Genomic DNA, 18,548 nt, shown 5'->3' with positions numbered 1-18,548 from the left:
CTCAACGGGAGACGAGACTGTTTTATTTACTATTTATAATCTATTTATTATCTTTTATTATTATTTATACTATATTACTGCATAATATATTATTTTTATATTATTTATTATCACTTATTGCTTATGTTATATTTTGATATAATATATTATTTATTGTTATTCACTCATATATTAATCTATTTATTTTGTACATTCATTTAGAATCAAAATAGGATAAATTGAAAAAAAAACTCTAGAAGGGCAAAATTGCTGAATTCCTGCTAAACACTCCATTTTATAATTCACCGGGTATTCTTCCGCTAAATAACCAGGATAGGTCACATAATGTTTACATGTTTGTAAATTTTACTAGATAATTTTTACTAAACTTTTACCACTTTACTTTTACTTTACTACTACTACGACCAATTTTACTAAAATTTTACCACTTTAATTTTACTTTTAATTAAATGTTCCTTTGTACAGGACTTACACTGAGTTCAATTGGTAGATAATTCCAAAAAAAAAAAATTCCTGTAAACGAACGGTCACTTATAAAAGTGATTCCTCCTAATTTTAGTGGAGAATTTAAGGAATCTCCCAGTTCCCGAGGAAAATTTCACCAATTTCGGCTCATCACAGCACGGCGCCATCTCGTCATAACCGCTTAGTCACTCATTCATACTCGCGGACTCACTTTGACACACTCACTCACTCAGATACACAGAGAAGTCACGAGGAATCGACAATGAAATGAAAAATCGCTCGTCAATTCGATCGCCGCTGCGCATTCGTCGATCCGATCGTTGCGCTAACAACACACGAAATTTCGCGACGATGAAAGCCGAAAAGAGAAATTTGTGACGAAAATCCAATCCAGGAGGAAAAAAACTAGGGTGCTTAGAGGTTAGGCGGTTTTCCTCAGTGAAAGAAACAATTAGGCGCCTCTCCAAATCGTACATAAATCCGATTTTACTCCAGAAGAATTCTAAAGAAAAAGCAACTATTGAAGCTCAAGAAAATCAATTAAAAACTACGTAATCATCGAAGTCAACAAAATCTCCGTAGTGTTGTTAGGAATTCGAAATTCTTTAACTTCTCAAAATTTGAAATTGTTTTTTGAATTTTGAATTTACTGTTTTCCTTTTTAGAATTGATTGTTGGTACTTGAATTTTTTTTCAAATTTTCATTTTTGTCACCACTTTCTTAAAATTACCTTAGCACGCCAGTACACAAATAAATAAGTAAAGAAGTAAATGATATTATCGAATTTCAACGTAAAAATTTCTAGCTGGACCTAAATCTTTAAGAACACGTATGTAGGTGACAAAGTTGGTCCCGAAACGATATCTTTGTTGCACGTGCAAAACACACAACATAATACTTAATGGTAATTATCTTTTTTTTTTAGGTGAAATCTGATGTACTCAACTCAGTGTAGGATAGTAAAAGCAAAGAAAAGGAAAAAAAGTATATTTGAAAATATTTAGGATTGATAAATTGTAACGTTCGCAGGATTTGAAAGTTGTGGTTTTCTTCAAAGTTCATGTCGAACATTAGTTATTCATTAGAATAATAAAAGGATTGGAAAAAATGGAAAAAAAGAATGGAAGAATAATAAAAGATTAATAAAAAAAAGTTGAAAGTACTTGAGATTAAAAAAAATATAACTTCCCAGTGTTATAGTTGTAATTTTCTAAGCTCTTCTTAAATCTTCCCCTAATTGTCGGCGTCTAAGAATAAATCCTAGCTGAATTAGGATGAGATAACTAACTGTTCCCTGGATGATTCCACGTTCGATAATGTACATGAATGACGAACGATTCGTAGCTTGGAGTACAATGTGAATGTGAATCGGTTAGCAGCATCTGTTCACCACCACTGCGCAGCATTCACAGCTCGTGTTGTTAAATGCGCCTGGCCGCGTGCGCACACGAAAAGGTCATATCCGTACAATACAGTAGGATTACAGGATCACAATCCACAAAAACCATCTGCTTCGATGTCCTCCATTATAGGATAAAATTTTTAAGTTCACATGTTTATACTATTATTGATTCTCATTATTTATTCCTATTTATTCACATGTTTACCTATTCAGGAGATTTAAGAGACGCGACGGTAAGACAATAGGTATTTATTTATTTATTTATCCTGTTTGTTCACTATAGTATGTAAATTTATTCCCATCTTTTCATTATTTCTATTCATTATTTTATTTTTATCCACTTTTTAGATTTTCATAATATTGTTTCATAAATGGGATTGAATTTGAGGGATCTATTTTTTTTAAAGAGTTCTTACGCATCTGTGGGGATAAAAACGATAGGTAGGTATTTAAAGGTCTCAGCTGAGCAATGATACGGTAGGCTTGTACGGTTTATACGGTTGATAATTCATAAATCCACTGAAATCAACCATTATGCTTTCAGTTCTCCGAATTCGATAAATTGGTGCCAAACTTCCCACGAAGGTTAAGGATACATTCTTAATACAACATGCATTTTATTTATTTATGTTATTTATCCACTAAATTATTTACATTTCTTTCCATTTATTCATTATTTCTATTCATTTCAGTCTATTTTATTTGTTCTAATCCATTTTTTTTAGGTTTCTATGATTTTTTTTTCATAAATAGGATCGGATTTGAGGGATTTGATTTGATTTTTTTTAAAGAGTTGTTACGCCTTCGCAAGGAAAAAAAAACAAATACCAAAATTATCATACATCCTTTACGATTTCCTATGAATATCACATCAAACTAAGTATAATAGTTTCAGGAAGAGAGCAAAATTTTGTCGAATATCTCCAACCGGTAAGTTTTTTTTTTCATCCTATCACCTTTTCGGCTGTAGACGTCGAAGTCAAAGCAAGATAGCATCTGGATAAATCACCGATCCAAGCGTTATATACGTTACGCACGTAATGGATGCATTTACGTCGACGTATGTTTCTCATTTGCAATGAAGACTACGTGTCGTCACGTTAAAAATGTCGTTTCATTACGTTTAATTGAAAAAATATAAGCAATGATGACGTCATAGTAATAAATAGTCGTGAAATGAAATGAACATAATAGTAAACAACAAATAAATAACAACAGTAAAATAAACAAATAATGAAAGATGGTGGTGAAAAATAGCAATAAAATAAAAAGCAAAAACAGTCAGCTGAACCAGCTACATTTCTTTTTTGTTGTCGTTTTAATCATTTCCAACCATAAATTAAAATTAAAACAAACAATATAATTAATTAAAGGAAATTAATATATTATATATAGTAGTAAGTGAATAAATAGCAATAAGAAATAAAATAGATGAATAAAAATAAATAAAAATGTGTAAGTAAGGAAATAAATAGAAAATATAAACTGATCGACGATTTTCCACCCGATTTATTCGCCACAATTAAACAGATGATACCGTAATTTTTCCCTCACGGTTTCGAAGGAATCCCTTGCCAAATATTCGTCAAAGAAAAAAAAATTCCTCTACATGCAAAATGTGTTGTGGATGGAAGAAACCCTCATTATTAATTCATCCTCAACACAAACGTGTGATCGCTCCCTCTCGTTCTTTCTTTTCGCCGTCGTCTCTACACACAGCCGAGCGCCCACAGCTTTCGTATCTATGAGCATATAAGGAGAGCGGAGAGGAGGAGGAGGAGGTTCGGCTGTGACTCATGATCTCTCATCTAGCACTCGTCGGCCGCGTGTCATGGATGGTGGGTACGGGTACCTGCTCTTTTTTCATCGTTGTCACTGCTTGGAACGAGTTCCCCCGGCTCTGCGGCCGACGCTAACTCTTCGACTCGAACTCCGAGGCTCCGATTGTTTCGTTACAAGGAGACGGGCGAATAAGCTACGCCTATCCGGACACAAATACCAGCCATTGCGTGTCAATCCATAATCGCTTGCTCCACTCAAGAATATCCATCTACCATAGTGGGCCATATTCCAGAAAATGCTTCCATGAAAAGAGAAGAGGGAAAGAGACAGACGGTGGTAATGACATGAGAGAATTCAAAGAGAATTCCATAGAAATCCCATTTTGTTTATTTCGTTGTCATCGAGGATGCACTTGTGCCTAAAGGTACGCAATAAACTATCAAAAGTCTACAGTATCCAGAAGTTAGCAGTTTCTTCAAGAGAAAGTGTTCTCCGAATTCTTATTTCAGCATGACGTGTTAATTAAACCGAAGGAGTAACTTTTTTCACTCTAGACCAGAGATCACATCTCCTAGATCAATGATCGGTTCCCTTTTAATCTCCTCAATCAGTATCTCAATCAGTATCAAATCTACGAATAGAATAAACGTAGTAAATCCCAATTACCGAGCAGGTGGAAAAGAGACCGGTTAAAATCACATTCCTTCCTGAAAATTGTTCAGAAATCCCGGAAATGTACACAACCCAGATTCCTATTCGCAGTCTTAACTGACTTAAAAGGATAATGAGGATGGACTGTCCGTGACTAACTCATCCAGTTAATATTGTACTGCAAAAAAAGAACTTCTATAGTAATTGCGTCGACTGCACGTTAGTTAATTTAAGTTACTTAATCTAAATTAACAAATTTATTGTAAAGAATTAATTAATATAATATAATATTTTAAAATTTAATAGGACAGCACTAAATCTACCGATTTGAACTACTTTCTTTACCGTTTTCTTAACTGTCTATACAGACGTCAAGGCAACTTTCCAAGGTTAGACTAACTCATTTTCATGGATCCCATAAAATCTCTGAAACGCTTTACTTCAAAAACTGGATCTCATTCCCCGTTCCATATGGGAATGATGGTGACGACAAAAATTCTTGCTTGCTTGCTTGCTTGCGGTTTTGTAGCCATCAAACCCATCATCCATTTCGACGTTCATAGTGCCTACGATGGAGAGGAGAGGATGAGGAGGAGAAGGAGGAGGACATCACATCACATACACGCACGCACAGCACAACGCTCCCCGCTAAACGTCCTTCCATTTAACGACCCAACCAACCGACGGACGGTGACGAGCAATATGGCCACCACCACCATCGCCAATGTGCGCACCATTCCCGCTGCTCGAGCGAGGCCATTATCTGCCTCGACCGACGACGCGACGAATCGCGCTGCCCCGACCGACGACGAAAGCGCTGCCTGGTGCGCCGTTCGCACGCACAACACAGCAAACCTCGATTAATCCATCTTTGTCCGAAGTTGTGCGCCTCTGGCTTTCTTAGTTCCGAGAATAGGATGCGATCGGCATACGAAAGTAGTGTTTTCGTACAACTTTATTGACGTAAGAAGAGAGAGAGGACGCGGTTTTGGATACGAGAAGTAAATCCAGAAAATTGGTCTTCCTAATCCTCATAGAAGACCTCTTATAATGGCATTTTGAAAGTAAGAAAAGTGATAATTTCAGTTACAATGAGAATAAGAGCCGCCTGAGGATTTAATTCGGTTTAAAACCACGATCCTAAACATTAGCACTTGCATACTTCAGTGATAAATTGTGAGGTCAATACGCTGGCTGCGAGGCAATCTTGTTATTTTTTCAACAAAAAAGAAAAAATTGAACAGGACCTATGTACGGAATGTAATAAAAGTAGTGGGACCGAAAAAGCGGTATTGCACAGTTATAAACCAAAGAATTCTACATGAACGCCGGGAACTATGTTCAACCGGATAACCGCGACACTTCTGCTGTAATTCTCCTGCGCTCCACATACGACCTCCATCACATCGTGTTCCACGTGTATTTCCTGTTCACCACAACCAACACCATGAACGTATATGACGAGGGTCTTTATAAAGTAATTTATTTAAAAAATTGATTTAAATAGAGTGCTTCACCTTAAAAATTCTACAAGGACCTACATTCTGCAGAAAACATTTGGTAGAATATGCACTTTGCAGTTTAAGTTTCAAAATCTGCTCAGGACCATTGTGAGAGGTCAAAGTGAGTATTTTAGCATGCGAATCAAAAATTTTCCAGCTGTTCAAATACGCTCTCGAATTTTTCATCCCACAGATTTTATGGAGTAAATGATCCTTCAAAATCAGGATAATTGATGCTCCAGATCCCTCTATATCCGTGGATATAACAACAGAAGGGTGAGGACGATGTGTGATAGAAATTAGTGGAGGGCCGCGCACTCTGGGGTCAACTACTTAATGACATTGACGCAAAATGAGACATATCGCTGTTACGTAGGTGTTTCCGTGTACCTCAAAAACCTCAAAAACTCATTTTGGCATTTTTTCTAAGGTTCCTGACTGACAAATCTATGGAATTTCATTTTAGGAAAAAAGTTATCAAAATCTAAAATCCTCGGAAAAATGGCTTCTGTCCAATCAATCAAATGTCGATCTAATTTACAAATTCCCCATTGATTACTTTATCGTTGTCTTTGTTATTAATTTTTTTTCAATTTTTTAAAATTTTCCGTGTACGAGTTCGGAGGAACAGCACGCGATAATTTTAGAGCTTAATAAACGCTCAATGATTAAGTAATGATCTGATAGTATTCCAGTCGATTTCAGTGGAATTTTAATGAAAATGAATTTTTTTTTTAAATTTATTTTTACAAAATTAGATTTCATTTTATTTTTCAACTTTTTTTTGAATTTCTTAAATGAAAAAAATCAATATTTCAGTTTATATCGACGCAAACATTAATACCTACTTATCATATTATACAAATATCATAATATTAAACACCTTTAATTTAATATTTAAATATTCCACTAAAATCAACTGTGAACTCAACTTCGTGATCTGCGTTGTGAGGAATGTGAAGAAACCTCTCTTTATGTCTATAGTTCCCTTATATTGTCCCGAATAGAATAATGAATTTATTTATTAATTTAATTTTTTTTTCGAAAAATCAATACTCTATTGAATGGGACTCTGGATGCCGAAGGTACCTCCAGATCAACAAATTCTTTCTGGAATCTGTACTAATATTCTAATTCAACCCATATACAAAAAAAAAGGAGCGTAGAACGAATGGTAGGTTATTTCCCCCGCCATATTCCACCTATGACCTTCCCCCCCGTTCACTGTGTCGCTAGAATTTTGTCCCGAACAATCGCAATTCCACACACACACACACCGCACACCTCGCACGCACACATCGATACACAACGCAAACAGTGAAGTTGGTTGCGGATGTATTTGACGGACGAGCGAGGAGCGTGGTGTGCACCATAAAACCGTCACCGCCGCCGCCGCCGCCGGTGCTGCTGCCGCCGACGATGACTGAACGAGGCCATATCGTCGAGTATGAGGCGAACCTTGTTTGTTCTGCTTAGCCACGTGGAACATACGCACTGATAAGACATGGTGATCCTGGAAAAAGTCGCACCGACCCCGACAGTCGCACCTGAGTCCACCCCCTGGGAATTCAATGCTTGCCCTTTTTCAACACACTCTGCGATGGAACTCCTCTCTGAGGTGTATGCGTGTGTCTGCGTGCGGGGATGGATCGGATGGATCGTCCGACACTGCAGTTGCCATGCTATGTGCACCGATAGAACCGAAAGGAAAAAAAAACCGGCCATTCGGTCGTGAAGCGCGATTTTATGACCGCCATGGTGCATTACGAGTGTAATGGTGGACAGACAGCAATCTGACAAAAAGGTCAGCCAACGGCGCAATCGCACGGATATTTTTGGGAAAAAGCGGCGACGATGGCTGGCTGGCTGGATGGCGGCAATTGCTTTGTTGACACTGCTAAGAAAAGCGTCATCATAAGGAGAATCGATCTCTTGTAAGTCGTGTCTGAATACGAAAAAAGAGGATGAACTATAATATTCGAATTGAATAAGCATTCTAGAAGACCATTCTCCGGATTAAAATCCTCAAATAGGCAAGCGCGTGCACCAAAAATTTCATCTTGATTGCTCAATAGGACTTTACATACATTTATATAAGTACAGGGAAGCGATTTGCGATTTGTTTACAGGTCAAAATTGTTGATTAATCGATATCAGCTTTTGTATGGATTTTTCTACGGAAAACGGCAGTAAATTATCCTGAATGAATCCTAGAGCTTTGATCTTTGAACATTTGATCTGTTCTCGTTTTCTTATTTTTACCACTCTTCTATTCTTCCTTCTCCTTTTTGCCGTTTCTTCCACTTTTTTAGCTGATTGCCAATTTTAGCCAATTATTTTTAAAAAATATAAATAAAATGAAATAAAAAATGATAAAATAAAAAAAATATCAAATAACAAAATAAAATAAAAAATAAAACAATAATTAAAATTTGACAACAATATTTGCCTCTATTCCCAAAATTATTTTAAAAAAAGTTTTCAGTAGATAAAAGTAACGGAATTTTGTGTTCTGTTTCCGCTGACCAGAAAATGTATCAGGATTCACTGGAACTATCCATGAAATTTCTAGGATGGAAAATAAGTATACGGAGGGTGGGAAGTCAAAAAAGATAGTTGAAAAAAAAACGAAAGAAGGATACGATTAATAGATAAGGCCGAACTGAAGACACTCCTATTTTTTTTTCTGGACAAAAATCTCTATATTTGGTCATTCACAAAGTGTTGTTCGAGGTTAACGCTATAAATTCCCCCCCCCCCCCCAAAAAAAAAAAAAAATTAACGAATTTTTCTTGGCTGTTTTCAAGTTGAGATCAACTTTCAACAATGTCTATTGAAGTTCTTGTTCTCGATTAAAAAAGAAAAACTTTAGGGAAATCAGGGTATCGATTAGGATCTAATTTTCATTTCCATTTCATATCCCAATATTTTTGAAATAAACTTCCAAGTTTCTTTTTTTTTAGATGAAAACTGAAAGGCTACGCATCCAGTCTCAGCTGCTGGTGTCCAACCGAGTAAAAACATGGTATGCGCAAGACTTGTCAGTGTCCCACGGCTATAAATCCCGAACATCACGGACAACCACAGACGAATGATAAGTGACCCTGGTTTGTGTCCAAGATTCACGTCGACAACATCGTTCACGGACGTCATGTAATTGATCGCAGCAGTTTCATTCGATTAAAATTGGGAAATCAATTCTGAAAAAATCCCGAGAAAAATTTCTAGTTCTTTTTCGGATAAATCGATTACGTGGTGACGTAGAATGTGTGTATAAAACAACACTGAATAAGTTCAGCCAGGTGACCGCGACGCGTCCGCCGAAATGCGCGTATTCATTGCGTTGAATGGAGAAATTACTGAGCAAAACCCTGATTAAAAAAGAATATTTTAAACTTGAAGAAATTTTTTTTGCAGAAACTGCGGCATGAGCGATCTTCAAAGGTGGAAGCAAAAATAAAAACGTCTTTAAGGATCTTCACTGATTTTGATAGTTTGATTCAAGTAAGGGAAAGTACCAAAATAAAATAACCTTCAGAAATAATAACAGGATCAGATGACTTTCAAAATTGGACCAAATGTGCCAATTTTTAGCCATATGGACGATTTGACTAGATTAATTTTCATCACTTGTGCACGTTAATGCACGTACACACGTGGACATGTCACGTGCAAAGCACGGGGTGTACGGTGAGCGCTTGAGACGTCTGTTTTTCTATAAAATATGATGATATTGTGACACAAAAGAGCGCACGAATGGTGGTAATTTTTCCGGCCTTTAATTCATTCATTCATTCGTTCGTTCGTTCGTTCAATCAAATTTGAGAGATTTAACGAAATTCGAATTTTTATCTACACAGAATTCCGCATATCAATGATATTTTATAGAGAAATAATTCATTTTCGATCCAATTTCAATTCTGAGATTATGAGTTATGAGGTTAAACTCTAAGCAGCTGGTAATCTAATGAGAATATGACTGAGTCACGATAATGAGCGCGGCGAGGTGTTTCAATGAAATATAGGCTGCAATTTACGCAGAAACACCACGTTTGTTCCATATTGGCTAAGAAGTTGATCTTTCCTAAAGATTCGAACCTATTCGAAGGTATTCGAACAAATAGATCGAAATAAGAATTCGAAAAAAAAATCGAAACAGTTCGTGCGATTTGGGAGCATCTGAGTGCACAGATTATGCGGAAAATTCGATAAAGTCCAAACATTTGAAATAGTTCGCGGTTTGGGAACTCAGCCCACACAAATGCGGAAGCAACCGCGGATGCGTTGTGGCTGTCCGCGTAAACATAAGCACCAGCGACTACATACTCTACAGGACTAGGTTCCAGCATAACAGTGTTGTAATAATATGGGCTCTATATTAATGCAGAATTATTAATGAGAACAGGAAAATTAAATTAACGATTTCTAAAAATAAAAAAGTAAGAAGCAAAAATTCTATTTAAAAAAAAACAAGCCTAAACACTAGAAAAAAAACATTAAAACTAACTTTTCTTTGCATTATCAGCCAATTTTTTCAGCACATCATCAAATGATGGTTGATTTTGAGTTTGTTGATGTTGCTGTAATTGCGCGATCTGTAAAGAGAGACTCGAAATGACTCAATGAAGTAAGTGTGGGAATTTTTTTCAAAAAAAAAAAAACAAAAAAAAACGACGCGGCAAAAGGCAAACCGATACCTGTGCTTGTGCGGCGACCATACTTTGCCATAGCATCATTTCTGGAGATAGAAATGGATTCGCGGCGCCAAGCATACCGTTCAGCAGCGCGGCTGCCGCGGCGCCATTCGCTCCGCCGACTCCGCCTCGGGCGGAACCGGTGGAGCCCATCGCTGCTGCCGCCGCGCCCGACGACACTGTCCCAGGTCCGCAGCCGAACAACATCTGCGAAAAAAAAAACTGATCAAAAATAAATTATAGAAACGAAAATAATAAAAGTGACAATAGCTAGGAATAAAATTATAGTAAGAGAGTATCCCGGACAAAAAAAAACCGAATACCTGTTGTTGTGCGCTTGCTTGAGCAGCAAGCAATCGAAGTAACGCGTTCTGATCACACATCGCCGTACATTTGCTGAAAATTTCAAAAATTTCTGGAAGAAAATATATCAAACTCGGAGTTATCGCGATTCAAACCATCACTCGCTCGATCACAACGCGTTGCGACACACGGATTTTTCTTTTCCGCGAAAAATAACAGTGCAAACATTCTCAAAGAGACATTTTCAAAGGAAACGATACGTATGACGTTACGCGTCAACGATGACGTTGACGTATGAGAACGATGACGACGAGCGTCTACATAAGAAAAGACGATGTTATCTTTTTAAAGCTTTTTAATAGGTTGTAGACGGGACAATTGTAGCAAAAATCGCAACGAATCGATATGATCAACCCAGAATCAATAACGATCAGAAATGTACATAGTAGCAATCGCCAGTGATCAATAACGGTAGAGCACAAATACTGATAGTTAGAACTGGAAAAAGAGATTTAAAAAAAATTAAAAGAAGTGATGGTGCCATAAAAAAGGTAAAGAGGGGGTTTAAAGTGAACGAAGGGAAGCACAATGAATGAATGAATAAATGAATGAAATGAATGGATGGATGAATAAGTAGATGAATGAATGGCTGAGTAAATGGACTGATTAATAAGTGAATGAATAAAAATGAATATGAACATATATAATATATAGTAAAAATAAACAATAAGTGGATAAATAAATAAATAATTAAATAGATAGATAAGGAGGAACCTGTAATTTGACGAAGAAATGCCAAAGAAGAACGTGTGCTGGAAATTCTCCAATGTTAAAAAAAGATCAAAATAAAAGTATGAGAACTGAAAAACAAACAAAACTTCCAGAAAGATAGCATGCAAAAAAATAGAGAAAATAAAAAGGATCAAGGAAGATAAGCAAGAAGATGAGCGTCCTGAACTTTTCCATGAGAAATCTAAAGAATTCCTTTTTTTCAGTATACCTGAAAGTTTCAAAAGAGAAATGATTAGGAGTAAAAAATAGAAATAAGAGAAAGAAAAGATTGAAAATGATATCAAAATAAGATCAAGGATATCAAAATAAGATCAGGGATCAAAATAAGGAGTAACAAAGTAGAAATGAGGTAGAATTTGAGGAGTTTTTATTCCTACAGGTTTAAAACGTTAAATATTTGTTTTTCTTAAAATCCTGGATCATTTCTAGTAATAGGAATTGGAGTAAGAAACAGAACGTTGCGCCCCACGCACACACACACAGCAGAGAGGAATTGCCGAACAATGGTGTGCGCAAAACTTCTCGGACCTCACATCGCTATCGATCAATGACCTCTCAGTTCACCATCGGCTGAATCCTGTGGATCCTTCGAGTCTGTGGATCGATCGACGAGGCCAAAGTGTGCGCCATAGACCCGCATAGAAATATCGTTTTTTTTAACGAGGAAATCACTTTTGAAAAAAAGTGCTCACTTGAGGAAATCACTAAAAAAATAACCTAGGAAGGAATATGTACGCGATCGCTGGTAAATTTTTTAATTATCTCCGGTCAGATTATCCTAGCCAGGTTATCCTGTGTACATATGACAGGAATTTTCGCAATCAAATCTCCTAATCCTAATCAAATCCGCTTTTATGTCACTGATTTGGACTGGATTTTGATCAGGAACAGAAAAAAAGTTATTATGATTACATGTTTCTGAAATAATCCCGTTTCTTTATGCCGCTGTATAATTTTGATCCACCTTGTGGATAAAGTGAAAAAAGAAAAGTGAAAAAGGGAGGAAAAAAAAGGAGTACAACAAAAAACGAAGCGAAAACCAACGACAAAGTGAAGAAAAAGTGAGCGGAGAAAAAAAAAAGGAACTGGTTTTGTGGACTAGAAAAAAAATGCAACTCTGCAACATTTCGAATAACAAAGTTTAGACGACAAAGAAGATTAGAAAGATTACTGTGTCGGATACGGTAATACAGGTGTAGACTGTAAATTAACACGAATTCTCCCGAAAAATTCTCAACGTGAATAAAGACATAGAGAGAGGGAGGAATAAAGAGAGAGAGAGAAAAAAAGAAAGAAAGAAAGAAAGAAAAAAAGAGCAAAATGTTTTGTTACTCGATAAATTTTTGCTGTTCGTTATGTGATGAGGTCGTCTCAGTATTTATTGTCATTGTTAAATTTCCGTTATCATTATTCGTTCCGAAGTTGTAAATAATGAGCTACGACGTATTTTTACTTATTTATTTATTTTAGACTGAAAATAATACTAAACAGATAAGTGAATAATTAACAATATCAATAAAAGAAGAAATTAGAGTGAAAATGCATTATTTGCGGGATAATCCAATATTTTGAGGTAATTCATGGGAAAATACTAGATAGCACGTTTATTTGAAGAACGTTTAGCACAGAAGAATGAGAGGTACTGTAGAAATCCTGAAACTCGAACGCGCCATGGATTTCTATAAAAGTCTGGAAGCAGAAATCAATACGACACATGTTTGAGACGACACTTTTCCGTTCGTAATGCGTATTTCATCGTTCGGCGGCACAAAATCGTTACGGTCGGGGGGTGGTAGGTGGTGATCGCGGTACGACGGCAAGCGTAACGTAACCGTGGCGGCGGCGTTGGTGGCGGCGATGAAACGAGGCGTGGGAGAATCGTGTATGACTACAAAAACTCGTCCATAACGACGCAATTGCAGCTGCTTGTGCCGTGACTTTATGTTTCGACTCGGACCAGTCATTACGCGCGGTGGATAGGCCAAAATGATTATTTTCAACATTACAAACATATATGTACACAAATTAGAAAAATTTTGGAAATTATTGACTGCTCGGAATCATTCTCGAATTCCCCGGATTTCACTTTCTAAGCTAAAAAAAAACTGTATCGAGAGAAACACTGAGACAACGTGCAAAAAGTATGCTTATACTTATTTCTATTCACTAGTGTGTGTTATTTTAATAAAATACTACTTTTTGTGTTATTTTTTTAGGGTAGAATGTCAAAACTACAGTCACGGCTACAGTAGTAAAAGTTATTTGCTCCGCACAGGCAATAAACATCATGGTATGACTATTTTGAAGCAAAAAAAGAAATAAAATATAAAAAATTGAGAGATAACCCGAAAAAATTGGCGTCCACAAACAAGGAAGAAACGGTCCAACCCTTTTTTAACCTGTTTTTTCGTGATTGTACACGAATTTCCCGTGTGCAAACACGTTCTAACGTGCGCGAACGTGAACAAAAACGGTTTCTGAGCGTGGCAAATGGTGATCGCTTTCGAATTATATTTCAATGTTAAGTGAGTGCTTCGAAGTAGTTCGGACGGTGTACGGTGGATTCGTCTAATACAGACATGAGAACCTCTGACCGAACCATCCTTGGGGCACTACTGACTTTGGTGGATCAAGCAAAAACTAAGAGATACGGCTTTGTCGTTAGAAAAAATTCGAATTAACAAGTATATAAATACACAACAAAAATGTAATTTTAAAGGATAGGATACTGAGACTAAAGAGTAATTACTAAAGCAAATTTTTTCATCACATGCTCTCTCGAGCATCAAATAAAAAAAAACGGAACAAATGTGGATATGTGACATTCGAGCTAGAAACATTCAAATGAAAATTCGAATACATGCTATCCAGATGGACATCACGAGCATAGCCCGTTCGAAAGTTCGCTGTATTTCATTCTGATGTCGCGTGTCTGCGTTAATCGAATCTACCGTAAGCATCTTTCACGTGTCATAACAATTTCATCAGCTTTTCTCCAGGTTGAAGCGCTTATGTCGCAATGATATGTACGCGATTCGTTCGTCTATTCGTGTATGTTCACGGAAGAACACGTTCGATCACGGGAAATCGTGTGGTAAGTCAGAATAAAACAAACAGTTAGGAACCGTCCTGCTTCATTCATAACCAATGACGCAATATTGCACTAAGGAATGAAATTTTGAGGAAATATGAGGACTATCTAATGGGGGATCATGGAATAGCAGCTGAGGTATAGGAAAACGACTAAATCACCTACAATGCATAAGGGGAACGAGGAAAATCTGTATGTTACGGTAGTGATGATGATGATGATGGCGGCGGCGGTGGTGGTGGTGGTGGTAGTAGGATGGGCAGCAGTCAGCAGGAACAGCTCTGAAACTCGTTGCGGGGCGGTGCGATGAAAAACTTCATTCACGGAGGCAACCAAGCGACGATCTAAGCAACTGGGTGGCACGGGTTTCTGTGGTTTTTTTCCCCCCTCACACATTTTCCTCCTAGACAACTGCTCTACGCGCGACAAGGACACCGACGCATACACGCACACATGCACGCAGTCGTAGTTATCCTGAATCAGGGAGGATCGGGGAATGGTAGGGGAGATTTCCCAATGGAGATAAGAGGACCGACGAATTTCACAATAACTTTCCGGTCAATTTAAAAATAGGAAATAATATAACTATTTGTTTATTTGTTTTTTTAACTCTCGATGGAGTGGCAAATAGGATGTGACAAGATCAAATACAAAAAAAAATTCAGTAAATACTTTGTAAAAAGATATATGTAATATCCAGAAGTAACAAAAATGGATGTAAATACTAAGAAAAAATGAAGACCTCCAAGCAGCCGAGAGCAAAAAGAAATCGATTGAGTAAATAGACCATATAATAATATAATATAAATATAATACAGTACAGTATAGTACAGTAATACAAATATAACATATTACAGTATAGAGTACTTATATAAATAAATTTAATAAGAAATTAACGGGTGGAAATAACGCTTTAAAAGGCTGCGATACCTTCAAAAATGCAGCTATAAGAGAATTTTCCACAAATTTTAATAGAAAATCCATAACATATGGTAGAAAAATATTATCATAGGTTCCAGTATTATCGGAAAAAATCGATTTTGACGAAAATTTTATGCGTTGTGGCGCGACGAAGGGTGCTGCAAATTTCAGTTCAATTTCATTTTTTACAAAAGTCATTTGAATAAATAACAAGTCAAATAATAGAATGAATTAAAATAAATAATGATGCGAAAATGAAAGAAAATTCATTTAAATAAAAATACAAATAAAAATAATTTCAATGGAAGCATCAAATTTGAATTTTTTGGAAACAATGACTCAAATTTTCTATGGGTCTTTGTGAAAAAGTTAACTAAAAGGAAGAAACGGGTATACAACGTAGTGAACGTTCTTCTATTTTTCTAAATCCCAGAATAATGTTGAAATACGGTAATTTAGGGGGAAAAAAGCGAGGATATTACACTGCGAAGAAAACAACGACTTTCAGTTCATAGGAATTTCAAGGATTTTTCCTGACCGAAGCTCGTCGAAGGTCACGTAGCACTACGCCCCCGCTCTTAAGTGTCCTCCCTACATTAGTTGCATCACAATTACATCCTGAGTCAATTAAGAACCATAGCTATGAGGGTTTTTCTTCTTTTGTTATCCAGTTTTCATTCAGTAACGTCGAAGTGCAAGAATAAAGAATCAAACGCATCGTTTATGCGTCATATTTTATGGAAGAGTAAAGTTTTTGTAAAAATTTCAAAATAAACTGATGTGCGAAGTAAATAAATCCACCAAACCAATTGCAATAAGAAAAAAAGCAAGGAAGAACGGTGAGAGGACGAAAGGAGAGGAAGAGGAAAGGAGGAATTGATTAGCAGTCGAACCGGAGAAGAAAAGAACTGCGAATATCGATAACATCGATGAAAAGAAGCAGAATCATGGAACTTCTGTGGGAATAATAATAATAATAATAATAATAATAATAATAATAATAATAATAATAATAATAATAATAATAATAATAATAATAGTGAGAATACTGTAAAAGTAAAGGTTTACACGAGGGAAAATTGACCTTTCAGCGATCGTATGCAGAATTTTTCAGCGTATACTCCAAATAGAACTAGATTAGAGATAAATCTCTTCCTGTATCCTAGGATTAGACCTGAAAATATGGATTCCAGGAATATGGCAGCGTTGATACACGATTATCGGGGAATAAACAAAGTACAATTCAATAAACAAGGTGCATTAGAGGAATAAATAGTTATAAACAACAAATGCACTTGTAAAAACTGAAAACGTGTGTTGTTTTTTTTTACGTGATTCCCGCGAAAAATCTCCAAATCCCTTCCGGAATGTGAAAGAATTTCTGCGAATAACAACAAGCGAGTGGATATTTGAGCTGAAGAGCGGCTTGTAACAGAATTAGCCCACTTGAAAATAAACTTGTTAGTAAAAATTCCGGAAAAATCCTTAAGAAAAACATGACAATACATTGGGAAACATTGTAGCGGAAATAAACGTTTTCGGAACGGAAAAATTCCACAAATCCTGAAGAAATACGAGAAATATCACAATAAAATACATTTTTTCCATGAGAGAATTGCGATTTCGACACATTAACTGAAAGCGGAGCGGAGAGCAGGTCGTGGTTGACGCCACCACCACCACAGCCGGCGTCGCCGCCCGATAGGGGGGAACCGAATGGCTGTGGTGACGACGACACGATCGGAACGAACGAACACAGCGAAAGAGGAGCGAGGAGGAGGAGGAGGGATGTCCGTCCGTTCGTCGAGACGCTCCCCACACATTCACTCGTACACACACACACATACACGCACAGGCTGGCTGGCTGGCGCATATACACATACACACACGCACGCATACACGCGTACACACTGGACGGATGGACGTATGACGTAAGGTGGAAGTGTGGAGAAGACACCGAAACACAATGAATACGAATGAATGAATGAATGGATGCGTGGGTGTTGGCGATGGCGATGGTGGTGGTGGTGGTGAGTGAGTGAGTAAACGGCAATCAATGTGACCGACCAGTAGGGGCTCCGAAAATGCGAAAGGTCAGCGATATCACGAGAGGAGCCCCGGTCGGTCGGTCGGTCGCTCGGGCGGCCGGACGGCCGACCGGCGCTCGCTCGCTCGCACATGCTGTGTATGTGTCCCATCCACCACCACCACAACCAGCAGTCAGTCGGTTCATTCAGTCACGCGGTCCTGTGTTGGTCGTCATCGATGTCCGGATATTCGCCGTCGATGTCCACGCGAATTTGCCGGATCTTTTACGTGGATTTTGGGGAAATTTCAGGAAATTTCATGAATAAGAAAGGATAGAATCATGGATACAAGATTAATTCATGAGTTATACAAATAAACAAGGTCAATATTGTTGAAATCTTTTATATTAGAACTTCTGGTACAGAAAAATACCTCAAAATACCTCTTTGCTACTATTAAGGTAGAGTTAAGTGCTTAGAGATTTTCAGTTAAGAATTTTTTTCAAGTGAAATTCTCAAGAATTTCACGGATTTATGCTAATTTTTCCGAATTTTTAAATTTAATAACTGAAAAACCATAAAAAAAACCATATTCAGTACGCTCTTCATTTTTTTTTTCGCAAGCAAATTTTTTCGCCTCAAATATGTTGCATTTAAAAATCCATTGAGTTTACAGTAGTAAAATTCCAATCGAGAGCAAACCGTTCAGGTTGGCACAATAACGAAATATGAAAAATCAAAATAATTGACGCCACGATGGATCCTTAGCACTTTCGAGAAATTTCTGGAAAACGCACAACATTTTTTACAATCATTTTCGAAAAGGAGAGATGTTGTAATAACCGTTCACTTATCCCGTCCTAGGTAATAATGAAAAAAGCTGAAAAATAGATTATTTACTTATTTTCCGATCGATT

General features: G+C 37.0%; 1 protein-coding gene across 2 annotated transcripts in view; it reads right to left on the bottom strand.

Annotated features, from left to right (window-relative positions):
- RB195_011965 (uncharacterized protein) overlaps positions 1 to 17,837 on the bottom strand; it is a gene marked incomplete at both ends in the record, with an annotated part of 30,551 nt that extends 12,714 nt beyond the window's left edge. The window contains 5 exons of one of the 2 annotated variants that reach the window (XM_064193606.1): positions 10,311 to 10,398; positions 10,501 to 10,704; positions 10,821 to 10,893; positions 16,514 to 16,652; positions 17,672 to 17,837. In XM_064193606.1, coding sequence (XP_064051188.1) covers positions 10,311 to 10,398; positions 10,501 to 10,704; positions 10,821 to 10,893; positions 16,514 to 16,652; positions 17,672 to 17,837 — 670 coding nt within the window. Of the gene's footprint in view, positions 1 to 10,310; positions 10,399 to 10,500; positions 10,705 to 10,820; positions 10,894 to 16,513; positions 16,653 to 17,671 lie in introns of those variants that run through there. The other variant, XM_064193605.1, reaches the window with a different exon arrangement.
- Positions 17,838 to 18,548: the final 711 nt, after the last annotated feature.

Source organism: Necator americanus, chromosome III, assembly GCF_031761385.1.
Source record: "Necator americanus strain Aroian chromosome III, whole genome shotgun sequence".
In the NCBI taxonomy this organism is placed as follows: Eukaryota; Metazoa; Nematoda; class Chromadorea; order Rhabditida; family Ancylostomatidae; genus Necator; species Necator americanus.
The sequence above is the reverse complement of the archived record's forward strand: the minus strand, read 5'-3'. Positions and strand labels throughout refer to the sequence as shown.